The sequence below is a fragment of the Schistocerca serialis genome, unplaced genomic scaffold (assembly GCF_023864345.2).
Source record: "Schistocerca serialis cubense isolate TAMUIC-IGC-003099 unplaced genomic scaffold, iqSchSeri2.2 HiC_scaffold_1393, whole genome shotgun sequence".
NCBI lineage: Eukaryota > Metazoa > Arthropoda > Insecta > Orthoptera > Acrididae > Schistocerca > Schistocerca serialis.
Genome location: NW_026047617.1, coordinates 15,506,795 through 15,529,929, shown reverse-complemented (window position 1 = coordinate 15,529,929; position 23,135 = coordinate 15,506,795). Strand labels below are relative to the sequence as shown.

Genomic DNA, 23,135 nt, shown 5'->3' with positions numbered 1-23,135 from the left:
TTAATTCTAGGTGACGATGCCTCTGTAGCTGACTCAGTTTTACGTTTTATCCGTGCAGCTGGGTTTTATCACTCGCTCTAGTGTGGGCGCTCTCCCACGATTTCTCAGGCTACACCCACTCCAGCGACTTTTAATTGTGACGTGGATACCAAAATAGTGTCATTTATGGTAACAAGTTGTGTTGGTACCTCTATCAGCGCTTTCCAGCTGGAGGTTCTTCGTTTGTAGTTGAGTGGTTGACCTTTAACCTATTCCATCAACCACAGTAGTCTGTTTTACTCTAGTCAACTATTTGCTCTGCTCCTTTTAAGTGTCCTCTATTTTGTGTTATTGCGGTGTTCATTTTAGCTCTGTACCCTGTGGTGTTCCCTCCCTCTGGGTGCAGAGGTTACGCTTTTACTGTATAGGCGTTTTACAAGTATGTCTGTTTGGAACTGGGGACTGATGACCACGTGTTTAGCCCCCATCAAACCCCAAAACCAACCAACTAACCATCGTTTGGCGGGACTAGCCCCCATTCTAGGTCCAATACTTTCCCATCCCACGTGCCGACGCTGGGATGAATGTTGCTGCCTGACTGATGCAGTACCGTCACGTCGGAGGGTGGTACGGGACTGCGAGTCCCACCGCCACACCTCCAGAGTGTACTGCAGTGACGCAGTCTCACTGCCCTGTGGATAGATTTACTGCCTCACCAACGCAGTTAGACCGCAAAAGACCGGTGACGCTGTATTGTAACCACAAATAAACCAACAAACAAATTACCAGGTATGTGACTGTAATTCTTCTCTTCTCTCTTCTTCTCCTTCTTCTTCTTCTTCTTCTTCCTTAGCGTTTGTCCAGCGTGCTGGCGGGGTCCGCTGTTTTGGCTCGTTGTCGCCACAGCTTGCGATCTCGTGCCTGATCTACATCTACATTTATACTCCGCAAGCCACCCAACGGTGTGTGGCGGAGGGCACTTCACGTGCTACTGTCATTACCTCCCTTTCCTGTTCCAGTCGCGTATGGTTCGCGGGAAGAACGACTGCCGGAAAGCCTCCGTGTGTGCTCGAATCTCTCTAATTTTACATTCGTGATCTCCTCGGGAGGTATAAGTAGGGGGAAGCAATATATTCGATACCTCATCCAGAAACGCACCCTCTCGATACCTGGACAGCAAGCTACACCGCAATGCAGAGCGCCTCTCTTGCAGAGTCTGCCACTCGAGTTTGCTAAACATCTCCGTAACGCTATCACGCTTACCAAATACCCCTGTGACGAAACGCGCCGCTCTTCTTTGGATCTACCCTCTCCCCTCTGTCGACCCGACCTGGTACGGATCCCACACTGATGAGCAATACTCGAGTATAGGTCGAACGAGTGTTTTGTAAGCCACCTCCTTTATTGATGGACTGCATTTTTTAAGGACTCTCCCAATGAATCTCAATGGCGCCCGCCTTACCAACATTTAATTTTATATGATCATTCCACTTCACATCGTTCTGCAGGCATACTCCCAGATATTTTACAGAAGTGACTGCTACCAGTGTTTGTTCCGCTATCATATAATCATACAATAAAGGATCCAGCGTGAAGGCCTGAGACCTTGAGCTCTTCGTGGAGGGTGTCGAGCCACCGCTCTTTGGTCGTCCTGCTAGCCGTCTCCCATTTAGACTTGGACTGAAAATAGTCTTTGCCACTGTTGTCTCGTCTGCTCTGAGGACACGTCCCTACCAACATAGGCGGCTTTCCTCATTTTGTCAATTATTGGTGCAACACCGTATAGCCTGCGAACTTCGTTATTTGTAACGTGGTCATGCAGTGTTAATCCCTATGTCCACCTAAGCATTTCCGCCTCCATAGCAGCGAGTCTTTGCTCTCCTTCCCTTGTTGAAGGCCAGCGTTCAGCCCCACGCAATGCAGTCCGACCCACCTAACGAGCTCGTGCTCTCGCAGGGCAAACCGAATTAATTCGTGTCGCACTCGCTCAAAGGCCTGTTCGAGATCGAGAAAGGCGAAGTGTAGATGTTTTGTCTTCTCACTGTGCTTTTCGATAAGCTAGAGAGCTGCGTGTGACTTGTAACCTCCCAACAGTAAAAAATATAATCTCCCAACATAAAAAATATATTTATAATAACCGTCCAACAGTAAAAAATGTAATTATATAATTCATTTACATTCAGCATAACCTACCAACAGATAAATTCTGTAACCTACCAATAATAAAATGTGACTAACCTCCTAATAAAAAATGTGACTCATATGTAACCTTTCAAAAATTAACTGTCTGTGATTTTAAACAGGTAAATTTGGACTCCAGCAGTGCTGCGTCATGGCCCTGAAAGATCATTCTGAATAAATTGAAAATTCCTACCTCAATAAGGTCGCCGGATAACGCGTATATACATACATATATATATATATATATATATATATATATATATATATATATATATATATATATATATATATATATATGCTTCTGTAAGAAATTTTTCTGGCACAGCCCAGTGCAGTGCTGGCCCGATAGATTTGTCAGGTTTAAAAAGAACAACTGATTTTTCTTTACCATAATCTGGATGACCACGGATTGGAGAAATTAGTAAATTCTTTAAATTGAGATGAATTATCGTCAAAAGTTAATTTTTATAAGAAAGATTATTATTAAGAGATTTTTTAAATACATTTACATGGGACTTGACATAACAATAGTACATATGCGCGAGTCTGCTTTTACCTTATACTACATGTCTCAGGCACCGCCATCGCTCCCCACGAGTGGCCCAGCCAACTCCACACACACGACTGCTAGCTACCACTTACTCCTACTGCCACTCAGTTCCTACTGCAGACAACACTGCTCTCTGGTCTGAGATTCTCTTACAGCTTACATATCGCAGGCAGCGCTTGAGTAATCCAACGAAATTACATATGCTCGAGTGCGCTAGCAACAAATTCCTTAGTCATGGGCCTCTCACAGACTGTAATAGTTGTTAAAATTTATTTTTGTAAATTATTTTTACTTTGGTGAAAATGCAAGGCTGAGGAGATTCTCGCGATTTCGTTAAGAGGGGGATAGAAAAAATTTACTGAACTCTGTTTACTCAAATATTATTCAATATTGGAAATATTGATTACTTTTATCGTTTCAAAGGGAGAACCGCTAATCAAGAGCAATCTCCTACATTCCCATTTATGTTTACTTGTCAAAATTAGAAATACTAAGATATTTATTACGACTCTGGGCCGTAATCATTTAGAACAATGGCGCTGACCTCTGCACCAATGTTCCCCTATAAAATTTGCACAAAGAATTTAAATCTACCACTTCATAAATATAGGAGCTAGTACAGATAACTTGCCTCGCCACAAACGGCATCTTACACTACGAACAAACAAAAGGGATGAGCCAGGGATCGTTTTGGAAAAAAAAAATTGCAGTTACATTCGCAGATCATATTAATTCAGGGCTTAACAACTGGCCGGTTTTGAGCGCGAGTACTCGCGTCTGCTCAGGCACGCGCTCGCGAGCAGCTCCGCGGTTGCTGGGAAGGGGGGAGGGGAGGGAGGGAGGGGAAATGCGCGCGCACGTATGAATAGGACCGCAGCGTGCCTATTGAATTCGCGCCGACTGTGTAACGTTAAAAGTACTACGATCAGCTCTGACAGTCACTTCGCTGGTTAAGAATCATGTCAAGTCGCCGTTGTGTAACCCCAACCATGCTTTCGCAGTTCAACCCCCATTGGGAGGAATTGTATCTGTTTACAGAAAAAGATGGTGTTGCAAAATGTTTAGTATGTCACAAAACGCTGAATTCTTTTAGGAAATTTAATTTGCATCGACATTATATGTCGTACCACGCGAAAGACTACGGAAGTGGAAAATGTGATGGACCAGATCGTGCACAGGAAGTTATTAAACTTAAAAGGAAGCTATCCGAAGAAGATCTGGATGACGAAGAAAAATCAACTGAGGCAGCTCTCAGAGTGAGCTACAAAATTGCTTTGTTTTTAGCAAAATCCCTGCGCCCCTTCACTGATGGCGATTTAATAAAAGATGTTTAGTAGTTGCAGAGGAACGTTTGTGTCCATCTCAAGTTGAACAGTTTCGGATTGTACCATTATCTGACATGACCATTATGCGTCGCATACAGGACATGGCAGACGACGTCCAGAGCCAGCTTGCAAATATCTGTAAAGATTTTATGGCCTATTCTCTAGCTCTGGACGAAAGTGTTGATATCACTGTCACAGCGCAGCTTTCCGTATTTGTTAGAGGTGTTAATAGAGATCTTCAGTACCCATGAAGAACACTACAACTGGAGGTGATATTTTAAGTAGTGTTGAAGAAAGTGTTGAAAATATAGGATTGCCGTGGAATTCTTTAGTTTCAGTGTCTACAGACGGTGCACCAGCGATGACAGGGAAAAAATTAGGTTTCGTTGCGTTGTTGAAGGAGAAAATGCAAAAACTGACCGTACCGAATGAAATAAGGGGCGTTCACTGTGTGATCCATCAGGAAAACTTATGTGCAAAGAGTATCACTCTAAAAAATGTGATGAGTGTTGTTGCTCGTACAACCAATTATATATGGAAGCATGGGCTACAACACAGGCAATTTAAAAGATTTCTTGAGGATGTAGAAAGCCAGTATGGTAGCCTGCCTTATTACAGCGAGGTCCGCTGGCTTAGTCGTGGCGAATTATTAAATCGAATTTTTGCCTATTAGATGAGATAAATATGTTCATGGAAATAAATAACATGTGTGTTCCTGAATTGAAAGAGCCTTCATGGAAATGTGATCTCGGGTTCTTAGCAGATTTAACTAGCCATCTGAATGCTTTGAACATTTCACTACAAGGTAAAGATCTGCTAATTACTCATTTCATAGATCGAATACGAGCTTTTAAAATGAAATTGACACTTTGGATGAGTCAGCTGGAAACAGCAAATCTAACTCTTCCTAAATTATCATCCATGCAAGATGTTCACAAAGACTGTGAACGTTATTCACATAGTTTAGTTGCCCTTAAGGAAGAATTTGATCAACGCTTTCAAGAACTGACAGCACTAGACAGTGATTCTGATCTGTTCTGCTCTCCATATTCAGCGAATATTGAAGAGATTCGTCCTGAGCTGCAACTAGAAATTATTGACCTGCAGTGTGACAGAGAATACAGAGACAAATTTCAGAACAAGAAAAACATTTTGGAATTTTACAGACACTTCCCTCAGGATAGATTTCCTCATTTGCACAAACTGGCAGCTACAATAATATCAATGTTCGGTTCCATGTATGTTTGTGAATAACTGTTCTCTGCAATGAAATGTAACAAGACGCGCCTGAGAAACGCATTGTCTGATCGAAATTTAAACTGCACGCTGCGCCTACGATGCACAAGAACAATTACTCCGAACATAGACGCAACTGTAAAGGGCAAAAAGTACAAGATAACAGAGAATCCCACACTTCAGTGACACCTTTTATTGTGTAACAGTTCACAAATTAATACGAATGTAGAGGCATACACTAAGCTAATAAAATTATGTGGCACGTGTACATTGTCCTTTATTTGTTTCATTTGTGGCAGTAATAATTCGTGAGTGATATCCCTGCAGGTGGCCGCGGATTTACATTGACTGGCGGCAGCTGTTGTGTGCCCCACGTGACTCTCCCCACTCTCCGCTCTGGTCCGGTAGTGGGGGTAGCGTGCTCGCGCCTTGCTGCTCACAGCTTGCTCCGCGAGCACGTATGTTGTGAAGCCCTGTATTAATTGATTACAGAGTCTATGTTATTTTTCTGAGATAATGTTTACGTTTCGTTACGACGTCAGTTTTGGTACATTTGCGAAGTTATTCGATATCACGTTATGTGGCGTACCGCCACAGTGGGACGATCGAATCCTCGGGAGAGTGGGTTCTTTCTCGAGGGTATTGCAGATGCTTTCTTTATTGGTTTTCCTCGGGGAAACCTCCTCGGAAACTGGCGCCACTTTCGTGTTGCTATCCCTCTGTTGGCTCCAGCTACTATCTATCTCCTTCACTTTTTGTCGCAGAATGGGAGCTGTCTCCTCTGCACATTTGCGCACCAGCCTGCATCTCATATTTTTCCTCGGACGCTTGCCTCTCGACGGACTTCCTTCAGTGTCCAAGTTAGTTTCGTTTTCCTGCGAGGAGGTTCGGTCTTCAACCGCTGGCGGATCAGCTTCCTTTGCAGTTGCAGGGGCCTGTTTGGGCGGAACTTGGACAGGTTTTGAAGATTGGCAGGACTCTGGTAGGTCGTCAGCTATGATTGCACTGGCGTCCATTGGAATTTCGGTGTCTGGAGTACTTGTATTTGTGCACACGGAGGCCCAAGTCCCGGGAAGTGTCGTCTTCGCCTGCCGAAACTGCCCGAGTTTGTTACTCAGAGACAATGATATACACTAAGCAATCAAAAGTATCCGGACATCTGGCCGAAAATGACTTACAAGTTCGTGGCGCCCTCCATCGGTAATGCTAGAACTCAATATGATGTTGGCCCACCCTTGGGGCCTTGATGACAGCTTCCACTCTCGCAGGCATACGTTCAGTCAGGTGCTGGAAGGTTACTTGGGGAATGACAGTCCATTCTTCACGGAGTGCTGCACTGAGGAGAGGTATCGATGTCGGTCGGTGAGGCCTGGCACGAAGTCGGCATTCCAAAACATCGCAAAGATCTTCTATAGGATTCAGGCCAGGACTCTGTGCAGGCCAGTCCATTACTCGGATCTTGTTGTTGTTGTGGTCTTCAGTCCTGAGATTGGTTTGATGCAGCTCTCCATTCTACTCTATCCTGTGCAAGCTTCTTCATCTCCCAGTACCTACTTCAGCCTACATCCTTCTAAATCTGCTTAGTGTATTCATCTCTTGTTCTCCCTCTACGATTTTTACCCTCCACGCTGCCCTCCAGTACTAAATTGGTGATCCCTTGATGCCTCAGAATATGCCCCACAAACCGATCCCTTCTTCTTGTCAAGTTGTGCCACAAATTTCTCTTCTCTCCAATTCTATTCAATACCTCCTCATTAGTTATGTGATCTACCCATCTAATCTTCAGCATTCTTCTGTAGCACCACATTTCGAAAGCTTCTATTCTATTCTTGTCCAAACTATTTATCGTCCATGTTTCACTTCCAGACAAATACTTTCAGAAACGACTTCCTGACACTTAAATCTATACTCAGTGTTAACAAGTTTCTCGTCCTCAGAAACGCTTTCCTTGCCATTGCCAGCCTACATTGTATATCCTCCCTACTTCGACCATCATCAATTATTTTGCTCCCCAAATAGCAAAACTCCTTAACTACTTTAAGTGTCTCATTTCTTAATCTAATTCCCTCAGCATCACACGAATTAATTCGACTACATTCCATTATCCTCGTTTTGCTTTTGTTGATGTTCATCTTATACCCTCCTTTCAAGACAGTGTCCATTCCGTTCAACTGCTCTTCCAAGTGCTTTGCTGTCTCTGACAGAATTACAATGTCATCAGCGAACCTCAAAGTTTTTATTTCTTCTCCATGGATTTTAATACCTACTCCGAATTTTTATTTTGTTTCCTTTACTGCGTGCTCAATATACAGATTGAATAGCATCGGGGAGAGGCTACAACCCTGTCTCACTCCCATCCCAACCACTGCTTCCCTTTCATGCCCCTCGACTCTTATAACTGTATTTTACGCCTCCCACCTTCAGAATTTGAAAGAGAGTATTCCAGTCAACATTGTCAAAAGCGTTCACTAAGTCTACAAATGCTAGAAACGTAGGTTTGCCTTTGCTTAATCTTTCTTCTAAGATTAGTCGTAGGGTCAGTATTGCCTCACGTGTGCCAAAATTTCTATGGAATCCAAACTGATCTTCCCCGAGGTCGGCTTTTACCAGTTTTTCCATTCCTCAGTAAAGAATTCGCGTTAGTATTTTGCATCTGTGACTTATTAATCTGATAGTTCGGTAATTTCACATCTGTCAGCACCTGCTTTTTTTGGGATTGGAATTATTATATCCTTCTTGAAGTCTGAGGGAATTTCGCCTGATCTTATTGTCGTGTAACCACCCCGCCTCAGGCCGTGCTTTATGAACAGGTGCTCGATCGTGTTGAAAGATGTAGTAGCCGTCCTCGAATTGCTCTTCAACAGAGGGAAGCAAGAAAGTACTTAAAACATCAAAGTAGGCCTGCGCTGTCATAGTGCAACGCAAAACAAGGGGTGCAAGCCCCCTCCATCAAAAAGACGACTACACCATAACACCACCGCCTCCGAATTTTACTGTCGCCAGTAAACACGCTGGCAGATGACGTTCACCAGGAATTCGCCATACCCGCGGAGCGCCCCATACTGCTCTCTCACGATGTCTAATGACTACTGAGGTGGCTGATGTGGAGTACCTGGCAGTAGGTGGCAGCACAATGCACCTAATATCAAAAACGTATGTTTTTGTGGGTGTCCGGATACTTTTGATCACACAGTGTACGATGGTATGTGCTTTTGTAACTCTACTCGAAGCAACCGTACTCCGTTTAGTACTGGAAATTTGACCGCGCTTGACCATTTCTCGGCCGAGTTGCTAAGCACTTTCCCAAAGGGTGATATTACGGTATTAATTTGTTCTGCTGCAACCTCAAACGACAGTTCGAAGATTGGAACTGTACGAATGTCGAAACCAGCATGTGCAACGGTGTCTTCACCAGCGTTTCCATCAGAATGTTTAAATTTCATGACACCTCCGCAAGACTCAACTATTTTCTCGCGGAACTCGGCACTGCTAAAGTTTACAAAGACAACACAAGCTACGATTGGCATTTGAATCCCTATTATATCAGTAAAGCGGAACTTCTCATCTACTTCTAACCAATTCTCTACTTCGAACGACTTGGATCGAGCATATCGAGAATCAAAAGTAAATTTCAATGTATCTCTTCGAGAAGGTTGGGTCATCGCTGCACACTATTAGCAACTTCTCGAAGTGTCCTATCAAGAGAGATACGAACTGCAACAAGTTCAAGACTTAACGCGGTGAACGCACATTGGAAGCGTGTATTCGTCATCGCCATACTGGCGTATCACCCGGCGTGATGGTATGGGGTGCCATCGGTTACACGTCTCGGTCACCTCTTGTTCACATTGACGGCACTCTAAATAGTGGACGTTACATTTCAGATGTGTTACGACCCGTGGCTCTACCCTTCATTCGATCCCTGCGAAACCCCACATTTCAGCAGGATAATGCACGACCCCATGTTGCGGGTCCTACACGGGCCTTTCTGGATACAGAAAATGTTCGACTGCTGCCCTGGCCAGCACATTCTCCAGATCTCTCACCAACTGAAAGCGTCTGGCCAATGGTGGCCGAGCAACTGGCTCGTCACAATACGCCAGTCACTACTTTTGATGAACTGTGGTATCGTGTTGAAGCTGCATGGGCAGCTGTACCTGTAGACGCCATCCTAGCTCTGTTTGACTGAATGCCCAGGCGTATCGAGGCCGTTATTACTGGCAGAGGCGGTTGTTCTGGGTACTGATTTCTCAGGATCTATGCACCCAAATTGCATGAAAATGTAATCACATGTCTGTTCTAGTATAATAGATTTGTTCAATGAATAGTCGTTTATCATCTGCATTTCTTCTTGGTGTAGCAATTTTAATGGCCAACACTCTAGTTGTCAATAGTTCCACTACCCAAACATTGAACAACAGAATGAAATTTTCACTCTGCAGCGTAGTGTGCGCTGATGTGAAACTTCCAGGTAGATTAAAACTGTGTGCCAGACCGAGACTCGAACTCGGGACCTTTGGCTGTCGCGGGGAAGTGCTCTACCGTCTGAGCTACCCAAGCACGACTCACGACCGGTCCTCACAGCTTCAGTTCCGCCAGTACCTCGCCTCCCACCTTCCACACTTCACAGAAGCTCTCCTGCGAAACGTAACTAGCAGTCCTGAGAAGAAAGGCAAAAGGTCCCGAGTTCGAGTCTCGGTCCGGCACACGGTTTTAATCTGCCAGTAAGCTTCACTGCCAACAAAATTCGTCACCATCCATTTCCTCGAATATTTTCCTATAATCGCATCATTTCATATCACTTTGCATTGCGTGTCCGAGCGACGGACAGTCTCCACTAAAAAAATGGTGTTGATAGACTTGGCTACCCACTCGCTGAGTGCTAGACCGTCTGAGGACGAAATCTCTTGCCGAGGCTGCAGAGCAGTTTCAGTCCGTAGCGCTGCCGACACACGAGCAGGCTGCTTGCACTGCGTCGTCCCTGCACGACCTCGGTACCATGTGATCCCCCAGGCACGACCCACGACCCGTCCTCCAGCCGAGATGACATGCTGCGTCCTGACCACCAAAAAGTCTTCAATCCAGTCACAGATTTCACCCGGCACCCCATATGCTCGTACTTTTCACAACATCTGTAGGTTACCTGAGGCGGCTACTTTTCGTAAATCGGGATATACTGCCTCTACCCGACTGCCTCGATCCAAAGCATTCAGTATGTCAGACTCGAAGAAAATTGTGGCCTCCCAGGACTCCGACGAAGAATGTGTTACTTTAAACAACAGTGTACGGCAACCTGTTGAAAATTTCGTCACTGTAAAATTTCTGAAATGTGCGTTGTTAGTACGAACACCAGCTTTCGTGTGGTAGTGAGGTCGCTGGTGCTCTTAAAAATGTTCTGAAATCCTCAGCGTCCACTTTACACGTCGGAATGATGAAACCGTGGAACACGAGGTTATGGTGGGGCATTCCTTCGAGAGCTCCCAGTTTTTACGAAGAAATTGCCACCACCTTAGCCAGCGAATGTCACAACACGAATGAAGATTTGTGTTACGAGCCCACACGGAAGTTAACGTCAGAGAAATCGGTGAGACGACTTTTAGAAGATGTTCATATACACAGTGTACGGATACATCACTGATAAAGCTGGTTGACCACGATGTTGTTGTGGTCTTCAGTCCTGAGACTGGTTTGATGCAGCTCTCCATGCTACTTAATCCTGTGCAGGCTGCTTCATCCCCCAGTACCTACTGCAAACCCACATCTTTCTGAATCTGCTTAGTGTATTCATCTCTTGGTCTCCCTCTACGATTTTTACCCTCCACGCTGTCCTCCAGTACTAAATTGGTGATCCCTTGATGCCTCAGAACATGTCCTACCAACCGATCCCTTCTTCTTGTGAACTTGTGCCACAAACTCCTCTTCTCTTCAATTCTATTCAATACCTCCTCATTAGTTATGTGATCTACCCACCTAATCTTCAGCATTCTTCTGTAGCACCACATTTCGAAAGCTTCTATTCTCTTCTTGTCCAAACTATTTATCGTCCGCGTTTCACTTCCATACATGGCTACACTCCATACAAATACTTTCAGAAACGACTTCCTGACACTTAAATCTATACCTGAATAAGAGCTGCATATTGATATATTTGAGATTGTTCGGAAGAAACATTATCATTTCTATGCATTTTTATAGTCGCGATGTAGTCATACCTGGATCAACAGTAAGGGACCAGAACATTTATAGACTTTAAAAGAAATGCAACACTACACAAAAAAGTTGGTTCAGAAATAATAGGAAAACGATAATGTTCCTTCTGCCTGATGTTGCGTTCGGCCCATCAGCGTGATCGTAATTTCTGGTGATGAACTAACACAAAATAATTAACAGTCAAGTAAATGAGGAGATGGAAATCATCAAGGTTAATCTACTAAAATAAGCACACGTATCTTTAACACAAGTTTTTTTTAATGCTACGTACCTTTTCATATTAAATTACAATAGATGACCATTGTGGTTAAATAGTTTATACGTAAGTCAAAATGTCCTCTTGCTGTTGTCTGTTCGTAATCAGTTACAAGAAACTACATGTTTTCTGATTGGAAAAAATAACAGTTAGCATATTCACTCAATATTTTCACATGAAATATAAAATACCGTTGCGGAACGCAGCAAGTCCGCGTCCGCCTCTCATGGAATACAAACAGTAAAAGGTGAGGCACCCAACGCCTCATTTGTCTTGAAACAACAGAATTCTTTTTTAATATCGTTAATCGATACATGTAGATTGAGATTTACAGGCACCGCGCAAGAACGTCAAAGATAAAGAATGATAGATTCTGTCGCTGCTGTGCAATGGTACATTTCTTTTACTTGACAATTGTTCGATAACTTTAGGCCATCAGGCGTTTACTAATGAGCGTATATTAATGTTTGTGAGGCTAAAATTACTAATATTACAATGGCGTCCAGCGAAATTGAATCGAGTGTTTGAATCTTCTAAGTGATTACGTATAGTGGCTGTATGCAGAGTTTGAGTTTGGGGATACTTTTTGTGAAAACATGTGGAATATGCCTTGCTTTTTGTGAACACAAGTAAGAAGGAAATCCCGCTTTGCCCGCTGTAAATCAGAACAATAAGATATATTTCAATATGTATTTTTATCATATAAGTTTTGATAACGTAAAATGAATATTTTAGCCTGTAAACAGCAGCCTCTCATTCTCAATGGAGAGAAGTCTTCCGAAGTCAGAGTGATTTCAGGTGTGCCGCAGGGGAGTGTCGTAGGACCGTTGCTATTCACAATATACATAAAAGACCTTGTGGATGACATCGGAAGTTCACTGAGGCTTTTTGCGGATGATGCTGTAGTATATCGAGAGGTTGTAACAATGGAAAATTGTACTGAAATGCAGGAGGATCTGCAGCGAATTGCCGCACGGTGCAGGGAATGGCAATTGAATCTCAATGCAGACAAGTGTAATGTGCTGCGAACACATAGAAAGATAGATCCCTTATCATTTAGCTACAAAATAGCAGGTCAGCAACTGGAAGCATTTAATTCCATAAATTATCTGGGAGTAGGCATTAGGAGTGATTTAAAATGGAATGATCATATAAAGTTGATCGTCGGTAAAGCAGATGCCAGACTGAGATTCATTGGAAGAATCCTAAGGAAATGCAATCCGAAAACAAAGGAAGTAGGTTAGAGTACGCTTGTTCGCCCACTGCTTGAATACTGCTCAGCAGTGTGGGATCCGTACCAGATAGGGTTGATAGAAGAGATAGAGAAGATCCAACGGAGAGCAGCGCGCTTCGTTACAGGATCATTTAGTAATCGCGAAAGCGTTACGGAGATGATAGGTAAACTCCAGTTGAAGACTCTGCAGGAGAGACGCTCAGTAGCTCGGTACGGGCTTTTGTTGTAGTTTCGAGAACATACCTTCACCGAAGAGCCAAGCAGTAGATTGCTCCCTCCTACGTATATCTCGCGAAGAGACCGTGAGGAAAAAATCAGAGAGATTAGAGCCCACACAGAGGCATACCGACAATCCTTCTTTCCACGAACAATACGAGACTGGAATAGAGGGGAGAACCGATAGAGGTACTCAAGGTACCCTCCGCCACACACCGTCAGGTGGCTTGCGGAGTATGGATGTAGATATGACTGGTCATTTTATTCAGCGCTCTGCCTGAAAGTCACAAAAAGTAATGGCGCCACACTCGAATTAGGACGGGCCCATCCTTCTGCCGGAGAAGTTCGTCTGTGTTGCTCTGTCGTTGCTTCGGCCTGTGGGAGACAGCGTGCGCGGTGGGCGACTGTTCCCTGAAACCACACTCGCTGCTATTGCTTTTTACGGTGCAGTCGACAAGTACACGTCGTTTTAAAGTGGTCTGTGTTCTCAACATTCGACACGAGTGTAACTTTTGACGAGTTAGTTATGGGACGGACGAAAGAGTTGCGCGACGAAGTCGACCGCGTGCTACTGTTATAATAAGTTACCAGCTTGTTCGCGCATGCGCAGTGCAGGAATGGCGTAAGACATCCAGCCGAGTGGAAGAATGCTCTGAGCGGCAGGTCGTGTGCGAGTGCGGACTCGTGGAACGCACCGCGCTGTTTGTGTGTGTTGCACTCGTAAGCTGGGCGTGGTAAGTGCTGTGCTTTCTTTTTCTACAGTTTTTGCTTCGAATTCACGAACTATCGTGTTACTACGACACTGTGCTCGTACAGTATATGCAGCTAGACGACAAGTTTTTTGTGCCAAGGAAAGTACGTCGTTTCGAGAAGTTATTAGAAAAACGAGGGCAACGTGTTTACTTTCCGCCTAGTAATGCTCGGTTTTTGGTTCCGAGATGCTGTTCCTCGGTGAGCATCTGCATTTAACATTTGTCACGACGTGCGGATGTTGCTGTCGAGGCAGTAACTGCAAAACTGTAAACAACACCTGGCACGCGGCTGACGTAATACTTCGTCGTTAGCAGGAGATGGCAGTACTCGGCGGATGCAATATCACGTCGCGCCACTTCCGATGATTTTCAGTCGTTTCTAACATTCTTTTTTTGCTCCCGGAATGATCTGTGACATCTGCAGACATCGTAGCGGTATCAGTTTAACCATTCGTCGTTTTTGAAACCTTTGTTGATTCGTAGGCACTAGGTGACGTTATAGAGTTATCTGTTTCGCGGATTTAGTACGACTGTGTGTTCAGAATGTGTTGTGAAGAGAAGAAACGTTTGGAAAAAATGATTTAGAGAGCCCTTGACGAGTCTACATACGATGAAAATGAAGTGTTACATGACGACTAAGATTACACGACGCTTAAAACTTGTAGTAATTCTCAATTTTTTGAAGATGAACTGCTTAAGGTATTATTTTCAAAGATTGTGTTGTTACGAAGGATTCAGGAAATCAACGCGAGTGAATGTAATATTCGACTACATACACTGTACTGCGCTACGTTTGCAAAAATTTTATTGGTCTCGTGCTTTGTTTCTTTCTTTAGAAGCTGATTGGCTGTAAAAGAAAGGTAACGTGTTTGCTTACACAATCGAATAACTGAATTGCTTCTCAGTTTTTTTCTGTGATGTTGAAGTTTGACCTGAGTAGATTATTCAAGGCTTTATACTAGTTGTTGTTGTCGTGGTCTTCAGTCCTGAGACTGGTTTGATGCAGCTCTCCATGCTACTCTATCCAGTGCAAGCTTCATCATCTCCCAGTACTTACTGCAACCTACATCCTTCTGAATCTGCTTAGTGTATCTATCTCTTCGTCTCCCTCTACGATTTTTTTTTATGCCTCAGAATATGCCCTACCAACCGGTCCCTTCTTCTTGTCAAGTTTTGCCCAAACTCTTCTTCTCCCCTATTCTATTCAATACTTCCTCATTAGTTACGTGATCTACCCATCTAATCTTCAGCATTATTCTGTAGCACCACATTTCGAAAGCTTCTATTCTCTCCCCCCATGAACCATGGACCTTGCCGCTGGTGGGGAGGCTTGCGTGCCTCAGCGATACAGATAGCCGTACCGTAGGTGCAACCACAACGGAGGGGTATCTGTTGAGAGGCCAGACAAACGTGTGGTTCCTGAAGAGGGGCAGCAGCCTTTTCAGTAGTTGCAAGGGCAACAGTCTGGATGATTGACTGATCTGGCCTTGTAACAATAACCAAAACGGCCTTGCTGTGCTGGTACTGCGAATGCCTGAAAGCAAGGGGAAACTACGGCCATAATTTTTCCCGAGAGCATGCAGCTCTACTGTATGATTAAATGATGATGGCGTCCTCTTGGGTAAAATATTCCGGAGATAAAATAGTCCCCCATTCGGATCTCCGGGCGGGGAGTACTCAAGAGGATGTCGTTATCAGGAGAAAGAAAACTGGCGTTCTACGGATCGGAGCGTGGAATGTCAAATCCCTTAATCGGGCAGGTAGGTTAGAAAATTTAAAAAGGGAAATGGACAGGTTAAAGTTAGATATAGTGGGAATTAGTGAAGTTCGGTGGCAGGAGGAACAAGACTTCTGGTCAGGTGACTACAGGGTTATAAACACAAAGTCAAATAGGGGTAATGCAGGAGTAGGTTTAATAATGAATAGGAAAATAGGAGTGCGGGTAAGCTACTACAAACAGCATAGTGAACGCATTATTGTGGTCACGATAGACACGAACCCCACACCTACTACAGTAGTACATGTTTATATCCCAACTAGCTCTGCAGATGACGAAGAAATTGAAGAAATGTGTGATGAAATAAAAGAAATTATTCAGATAGTGAAGGGAGACGAAAATTTAATAGTCATGGGTGACTGGAATTCGAGTGTAGGAAAAGGGAGAGAAGGAAAAGTAGTAGGTGAATATGGATTGGGGATAAGAAATGAAAGAGGAAACCGCCTGATAGAATTTTGTACAGAGCACAACTTAACCATAGCTAACACTTGGTTTAGGAATCATGATAGAAGGTTGTATACATGGAAGAACCCTGGAGATACTAAAAGGTATCAGATAGATTATATAATGGTAAGACAGAGATTTAGGAACCAGGTTTTAAATTGTAAGACATTTCCAGGGGCAGATGTGGACTCTGACCACAATCTATTGGTTATGAACTGTAGATTAAAACTGAAGAAACTGCAAAAAGGTGGCAATTTAAGGAGATCGGACCTGGATAAACTGAAAGAACCAGAGGTTGTACAGAGTTTCAGGGAGAGCATAAGGGAACAATTGACAGGAATGGGGGAAAGAAATACAGTAGAAGAAGAATGGGTAGTTTTGAGGGATGAAGTAGTGAAGGCAGCAGAGGATCAAGTAGGTAAAAAGACGAGGGCTAGTAGAAATCCTTGGGTAACAGAAGAAATATTGAATTTAATTGATGAAAGGAGAAAATATAAAAATGCAGTAAATGAAGCAGGCAAAAAGGAATACAAACGTCTCAAAAATGAGATCGACAGGAAGTGCAAAATGGCTAAGCAGGGATGGCTAGAGGACAAATGTAAGGATGTAGAGGCTTATCTCACTAGGGGTAAGATAGATACTGCCTACAGGAAAATTAAAGACAGCTTTGGAGATAAGAGAACCACGTGTATGAACATCAAGAGCTCAGATGGAAACCCAGTTCGAAGCAAAGAAGGGAAAGCAGGATGGTGGAAGGGGTATATAGAAGGTCTATACAAGGGCGATGCACTTGAGGACAATATTATGGAAATCGAAGAGGATGTAGATGAAGATGAAATGGGAGATACGATAAGGCGTGAAGAGTTTGACAGAGCACTGAAAGACCTGAGTCGAAACAAGGCCCCTGGAGTAGACAACATTCCATTGGAACTACTGACGGCCTTGGGAGAGCCAGTCCTGACAAAACTCTACCATCTGGTGAGCAAGATCTATGAAACAGGCGAAATACCCTCAGACTTCAAGAAGAATATAATAATTCCAATCCCAAAGAAAGCAGGTGTTGACAGATGTGAAAATTACCGAACAATCAGTTTACTAAGCCACAGCTGCAAAGTACTAACACGAATTCTTTACAGACGAATGGAAAAACTTGTAGAAGCCGACCTTGGGGAAGATCAGTTTGGATTCCGTACAAATACTGGAACACGTGAGGCAATACTGACCTTACGACTTATCTTGGAAGAAAGATTAAGGAAAGGCAAACCTACGTTTCTAGCATTTGTAGACTTAGAGAAAGCTTTTGACAATGTTGACTGGAATACTCTCTTTCAAATTCTAAAGATGGCAGGGGTAAAATACAGGGAGCGAAAGGCTATTTACAATTTGTACAGAAACCAGATGGCAGTTATAAGAGTCGAGGGACATGAAAGGGAAGCAGTGGTTGGGAAGGGAGTAAGACAGGGTTGTAGCCTCTCCCCGATGTTATTCAATCTGTATATTGAGCAAGCAGTAAAGGAAACAAAAGAAAAGTTCAGAGTAGGTATTAAAATCCATGGAGAAGAAATAAAAACTTTGAGGTTCGCCGATGACGTAATTCTGTCAGAGACAGCAAAGGACTTGGAAGAGCAGTTGTACGGAAAGGATGGTGTCTTGAAGGGAGGATATAAGATGAACATCAACAAAAGCAAAACAAGGATAATGGAATGTAGTCGAATTAAGTCGGGTGATGCTGAGGGTATTAGATTAGGAAATGAGACACTTAAAGTAGTAAAGGAGTTTTGCTATTTGGGGAGCAAAATAACTGATGATGGTCGAAGTAGAGAGGATATAAAATGTAGACTGGCAATGGCAAGGAAAGCGTTTCTGAAGAAGAGAAATTTGTTAACATCGAGTATAGATTTAAGTGTCAGGAAGTCATTTCTGAAAGTATTTGTATGAAGTGTAGCCATGTATGGAAGTGATACATGGACGGTAAATAGTTGGGACAAGAAGAGAATAGAAGCTTTCGAAATGTGGTGCTACAGAAGAATGCTGAAGATTAGATGTGTAGATCACGTAACTAATGAGGAAGTATTCAATAGGATTGGGGAGAAGAGAAGTTTGTGGCACAACTTGACCAGAAGAAGGGATCGGTTGGTAGGACATGTTCTGAGGCATCAAGGAATCACCAATTTAGTATTGGAGGGCAGCGTGGAGGGTAAAAGTCGTAGGGGGAGACCAAGAGATGAATACACTAAGCCGGTTCAGAAGGATGTAGGCTGCAGTAGCTACTGGGAGATGAAGAGGCTTGCACAGGATAGAGTAGCATGGAGAGCTGCATCAAACCAGTCTCAGGACTGAAGACCACAATAACAACAACTAGTATTCTCTTGTTGTCCAAACTATTTATCGTCCATGTTTCACTTCCAACATTTAAGTATTAGTCTATTTTCTGTTATTAACCATCTGTTTACAAAGACAGCGCAGCAACATTTCGTCGGGCGATTACAATGTTACCCTTTATGGGTGGCGACAATCTGAAACAGAGAACATTCTACACGTAGTGGTCCGAGTAGTATCGACTTTAACGATAAGTGCTAGAAAGTGAGTGGTAAACCTCTCGCTTCTTTACTATAGCTGGTCTATTGGAGGTTCACAGTACACCATTTACGTGGTTTGGCAGTTAATAAAAAGTCGTGGAACTCTGCGGCAAGAGGTGCCACCATCGTGTTCTTAGTGTTGGCCCTTGAGCAAAAAAATTTCGACGACCACTGGACCAGGGCCATTGGCAGTAACGGCGTTTTCAGTCTACTGCTCATGGGTTGGCGGCACGGCAGTTTCCCGTAGCCAATCGATGATGCTTTGACATAACCTATGGGAGGCAACTACTGAGCCACTGTATTCCTAGCGCCGACATCGACACCGCTGTCTTGTTTGCTGTTTTTCGGTGTGTGTGTGTGTGTGGCAGGGATTGCTGTAAAGTGGACTGATCTAAGTGAATAAGTAGTGCACAGCGACGCCGTTCGTTGGTGCATGTCTCGTGGGATAGTTGCAGATGTATGGTGTTGAAATGAGTGAAAGAGTGACAAGTTTGTGTGAATGGAATCATCAGGAAGTGGATCTTTTTTTTTTTTTTCAAATTCAGTCTTGCGAAAAGGTAGGTGGTTCAGTGTTTATTAATGACAGTTCAAATGGTTCAAATGGCTCTGAGCACTATGGGACTCAACTTCGGAGGTCATAAGTCCCCTAGAACGTAGAACTACTTAAACCTAACTAACCTAAGGGCATCACACACATCCGTGCCCGAGGCAGGATTCGAACCTGCGACCGTAGCGGTCTCACGGTTCCGGACTGAAGCGCCTAGAACCGCACGGCCACTAATGACAGTCACATGTTCAATATTTCAATATAATAAGAAAACGTTGATGCATTTACTCAGTGCGTAGGTGCGGATCGACTGCGTAGCAACACAGAGCAGAGAAGTATTTCGCTGCTTTCTCGAGTACATCCTGGGTTGCGACGCTGTCTCTGGTTTGCAGATACCTGCACAGTTTAAACAGCTGCGCCCCAAATAAGAAGCAACTGAATTTATACAAAATTGTTAAGGCTTTCGTGGCCACTTGTTCACGAACTGCCTATTGGCTTCTGTCTCGGGTTCTTCGGCCGACGTTCATCTGATGATTTTTCTGACGTTTCGCCAGCACGAGTGGCTGGCATTGTCAAAGCTTCACCCCCCATTGCCGGTGGACAACTGGAGGCGAGCTCGCGGCCGCAGACTGTATGTGCCTGGCACGCCAACGTCCGAGGGCTTCTCCGCGGTCATTTCCGTTGCGGTTCTCCTGCGTCTAAAAAATGAGAACGACAGAAAGTGCAAAATGGCTAACCAGGGGTGGCTAGAGGACAAATGTAAGGATGTAGAGCCGCATATCACTAGGGGTAAGATAGATACTGCCTACAGGAAAATTAAAGATATCTTTGGAGGAAAGAGAACCACTTGCATGAATATCAAGAGCTCAGATGGAAATCCAGTTCTAAGCAAAGAAGGGAAAGCAGAAAGGTGGAAGGAGTATATAGAGGGTCTATACAAAGGCGATGTACTTGATGACAGTATTATAGAAATGGAAGAGAGTGTAGATGAAGATGAAATAGGAGATATGATACTGCGTGAAGAGTTTGACAGACCGCTGAAAGACCTGAGTCGAAACAAGGCCCCGGGAGTAGACAACATTCCATTGGAACTATTGACAGCCTTGGGAGAGCCACTCCTGACAAAACTCTACCATCTGGTGAGCAAGGTGTATGAGACAGGCGAAATACCCTCAGGCTTCAAGAAGAATATAATAATTCCAAACCCAAAGAAAGCAGGTGTTGACAGATGTGAAAATTACCGAACTATCAGTTTAATAAGTCACGGCTGCAAAATAATAACGCGAATTTTTTACAGATGAATGGAAAAACTTGTAGAAGCCGACCTTGGGGAAGATCAGTTTCGATACCGTAGAAATTTTGGAACACGTGAAGCAATACTCACTATACGACTTATCTTAGATTAAGGAAAGGCAAACCTACGTTTCTATCATTTGTAGACTTAGAGAAAGCTTTTGACAATGTTGACTGGAATACTCCCTTTCAAATTCTGAAGGTGGCAGGGGTAAAATACAGGAAGCGAAAGGCTATTTACAATTCATACAGAAACCAGATAGCAGTTATAAGAGTCGAGGGACATGAAAGGGAAGCAGTGGTTGGGAAGGGAGTGGGACAGGCTTGTAGCCTCTCCCCAATGTTATTCAATCTATATATTGAGCAAGCAGTGAAGGAAACAAAAGAAAAATTCGGAGTACGTTTTAAAATCCATGGAGAAGAAATAAAAACTTTGAGTTTCGCTGATGACATTGTAATTCTGTCAGTGACAGCAAAGGACCTGGAAGAGCAGTTGAACGGAATGGACAGTGTCTTGAAAGGAGGATATAAGATTAACATTAACAGAAGCAAAACGAGGATAATGGAATGTAGTCGAATCTAATCGAGTGATGCTGCGGGAATTTGATTAGGAAATGAGAGGCTTAAAGTAGTAAAGGAGTTTTGCTATTTGGGGAGCAAAATAACTGATGATGGTCGAAGTAGAGAGGATATAAAATGTAGACTGGCAATGGCAAGGAAAGCGTTTCTGAAGAAGAGAAATCTATTAACATCGAGTATAGATTTGAGTGTCAGGAAATCGTTTCTGAAAGTATTTGTATGGAGTGTAGCCATGTGTGGTGTCACCGCCAGACACCACACTTGCTAGGTGGTAGCCGTTTAAATCGGCCGCGGTCCGCTAGTATACGACGGACCGGCGTGTCGCCACTGTCAGTAATTGCAGACCGAGCGCCGCCACACGGCAGGTCTAGAGAGACTTCCTAGCACTCGCCCCAGTTGTACAGCCGACTTTGCTAGCGATGGTTCACTGACAAAATACGCTCTCATTTGCCGAGACGATAGTTAGCATAGCCTTCAGCTAAGTCAATTGCTACGACCTAGCAAGGCGCCATTTATCCTTTGCTATGTATCTAATGAAGCATGTACAGTAACAAGACCAATGTTCACCAATTGTGAATTAAAGTTAAGTATTCCAGCAGCTACGTACTTTTCTTTATAGCATTCATTACGTATCCTGTTTCAGACCTCACGCCAGCCTGCGTGAGTTTAAGAGCGTGCCTTTCGGTTACCCGTCACTGTGGACTGGCTGTCTTGTCAGTCCACAACAGCATGTATGGAAGTGAAACATGGACGATAAATAGTTTGGACAAGAAGAGAATAGAAGCTTTAGAAGATGGGTAGATCACATAACTAATGAGGAGGTATTGAATAGAATTGGGGAGAAGAGGAGCTTGTGGCACAACTTGACTAGAAGAAGGGATCGGTTGGTAGGACATGTTCTGAGACATCGAGGGATCACCAATTTAGCACTGGAGGGCAGCGTGGAGGGTAAAAATCGTAGAGGGAGACCAAGAGATGAATACACTAAGCAGGTTCAGAAGGATGTAGGTTGCAGTAAGTACTGGGAGATGAAGAAGCTTGCACAGGATAGAGTAGCGTGGAGAGCTGCATCAAACCAGTCTCAGGACTCAAGACCACAACAACAACATCAACAACTACAAGTGCGTTTCTTACGTAGGTTTACATAAATTATTTTAGTTTTTTGAGGTTTAAATTTGTTTACGCGTAAAAAGAAACATTTCACTGCCCCCTTGAATGATACTGTTTAGTTTCATTACATGTTAGAAAATATAAAGTAGAATTCAGTTGAATGTAAAAGTCAGGTAGCGGGCAAACTTTTAGATAGTTTTACTTTTTAATTATAGTTTTGTTAATGTTCATGTTTACGGAAATTGTCTTTCATCTTTAAAGTTCAACTTATCAATCATTTCATTAAAAGTTCCGCAAATTATCGTACAAATCATACAAGTCCTATAAATGTTACTTCATGTGTAAACGCCTTTTACGAATGAGAAAACACACATAATGTATTCTTTACTGTGCTCTTGGCACGTATTTGTCCATGTCTCGTCAAAAAAAAAAGTGTCTGCTTTGCATATTTATTTAGTTAAAAGTCCGCCGAGCGAACGTATTGGCTGAGCGGACAGTAGCCGCGCGGTGTGCGAGGTCATAGCTTCCGGCGCTCATTCAACTGGGCAGACAAGCGAAGAGCGTCGGCCAGCAGCGGCTGGTGTGATGTGAGGTAGGGAGCCTGCCTGCGTACAGAGAGGGAGTTGCCACAGGTGAAGTTGGCCGTGACTGGTTGATTAGGTTTGGCGCCATTTTTCTGCCAAACGTCTCTCGCGCTTCCTATGTTCGCCGTGCTTGTGAGCTGAATTGAAGTTCAGAGGACTTTTGGAAACGGTTAAAAGGAATCTGAATTATTGAGAGACTTGTTATGCGGTGTGCACGCATGTTCGATTTAGTTGTATGTCGTTTTTAGTACATAATTAGCGTTTGGGATCTAAAATACGAGTT

The 23,135-nt window shown here is 43.6% G+C and overlaps 2 protein-coding genes across 2 annotated transcripts in view; one reads left to right on the top strand and one right to left on the bottom strand.

The window, feature by feature from the left end:
• LOC126442629 (membrane-spanning 4-domains subfamily A member 14-like) overlaps nt 1-10,321 on the bottom strand; it is an 82,823-nt gene extending 72,502 nt beyond the window's left edge. The window contains exon 1 of the mRNA XM_050090716.1: nt 10,226-10,321. Coding sequence (XP_049946673.1) covers nt 10,226-10,321 — 96 coding nt within the window. The remainder of the gene's footprint in view (nt 1-10,225) is intronic.
• Nucleotides 10,322-13,834: 3,513 nt separating this feature from the next.
• The window catches only part of LOC126442619 (uncharacterized), a 140,050-nt gene continuing 130,749 nt past the window's right edge, over nt 13,835-23,135 (top strand). The window contains exon 1 of the mRNA XM_050090704.1: nt 13,835-13,921. The gene's annotated coding sequence lies outside the window, so the exon portion shown is untranslated. The remainder of the gene's footprint in view (nt 13,922-23,135) is intronic.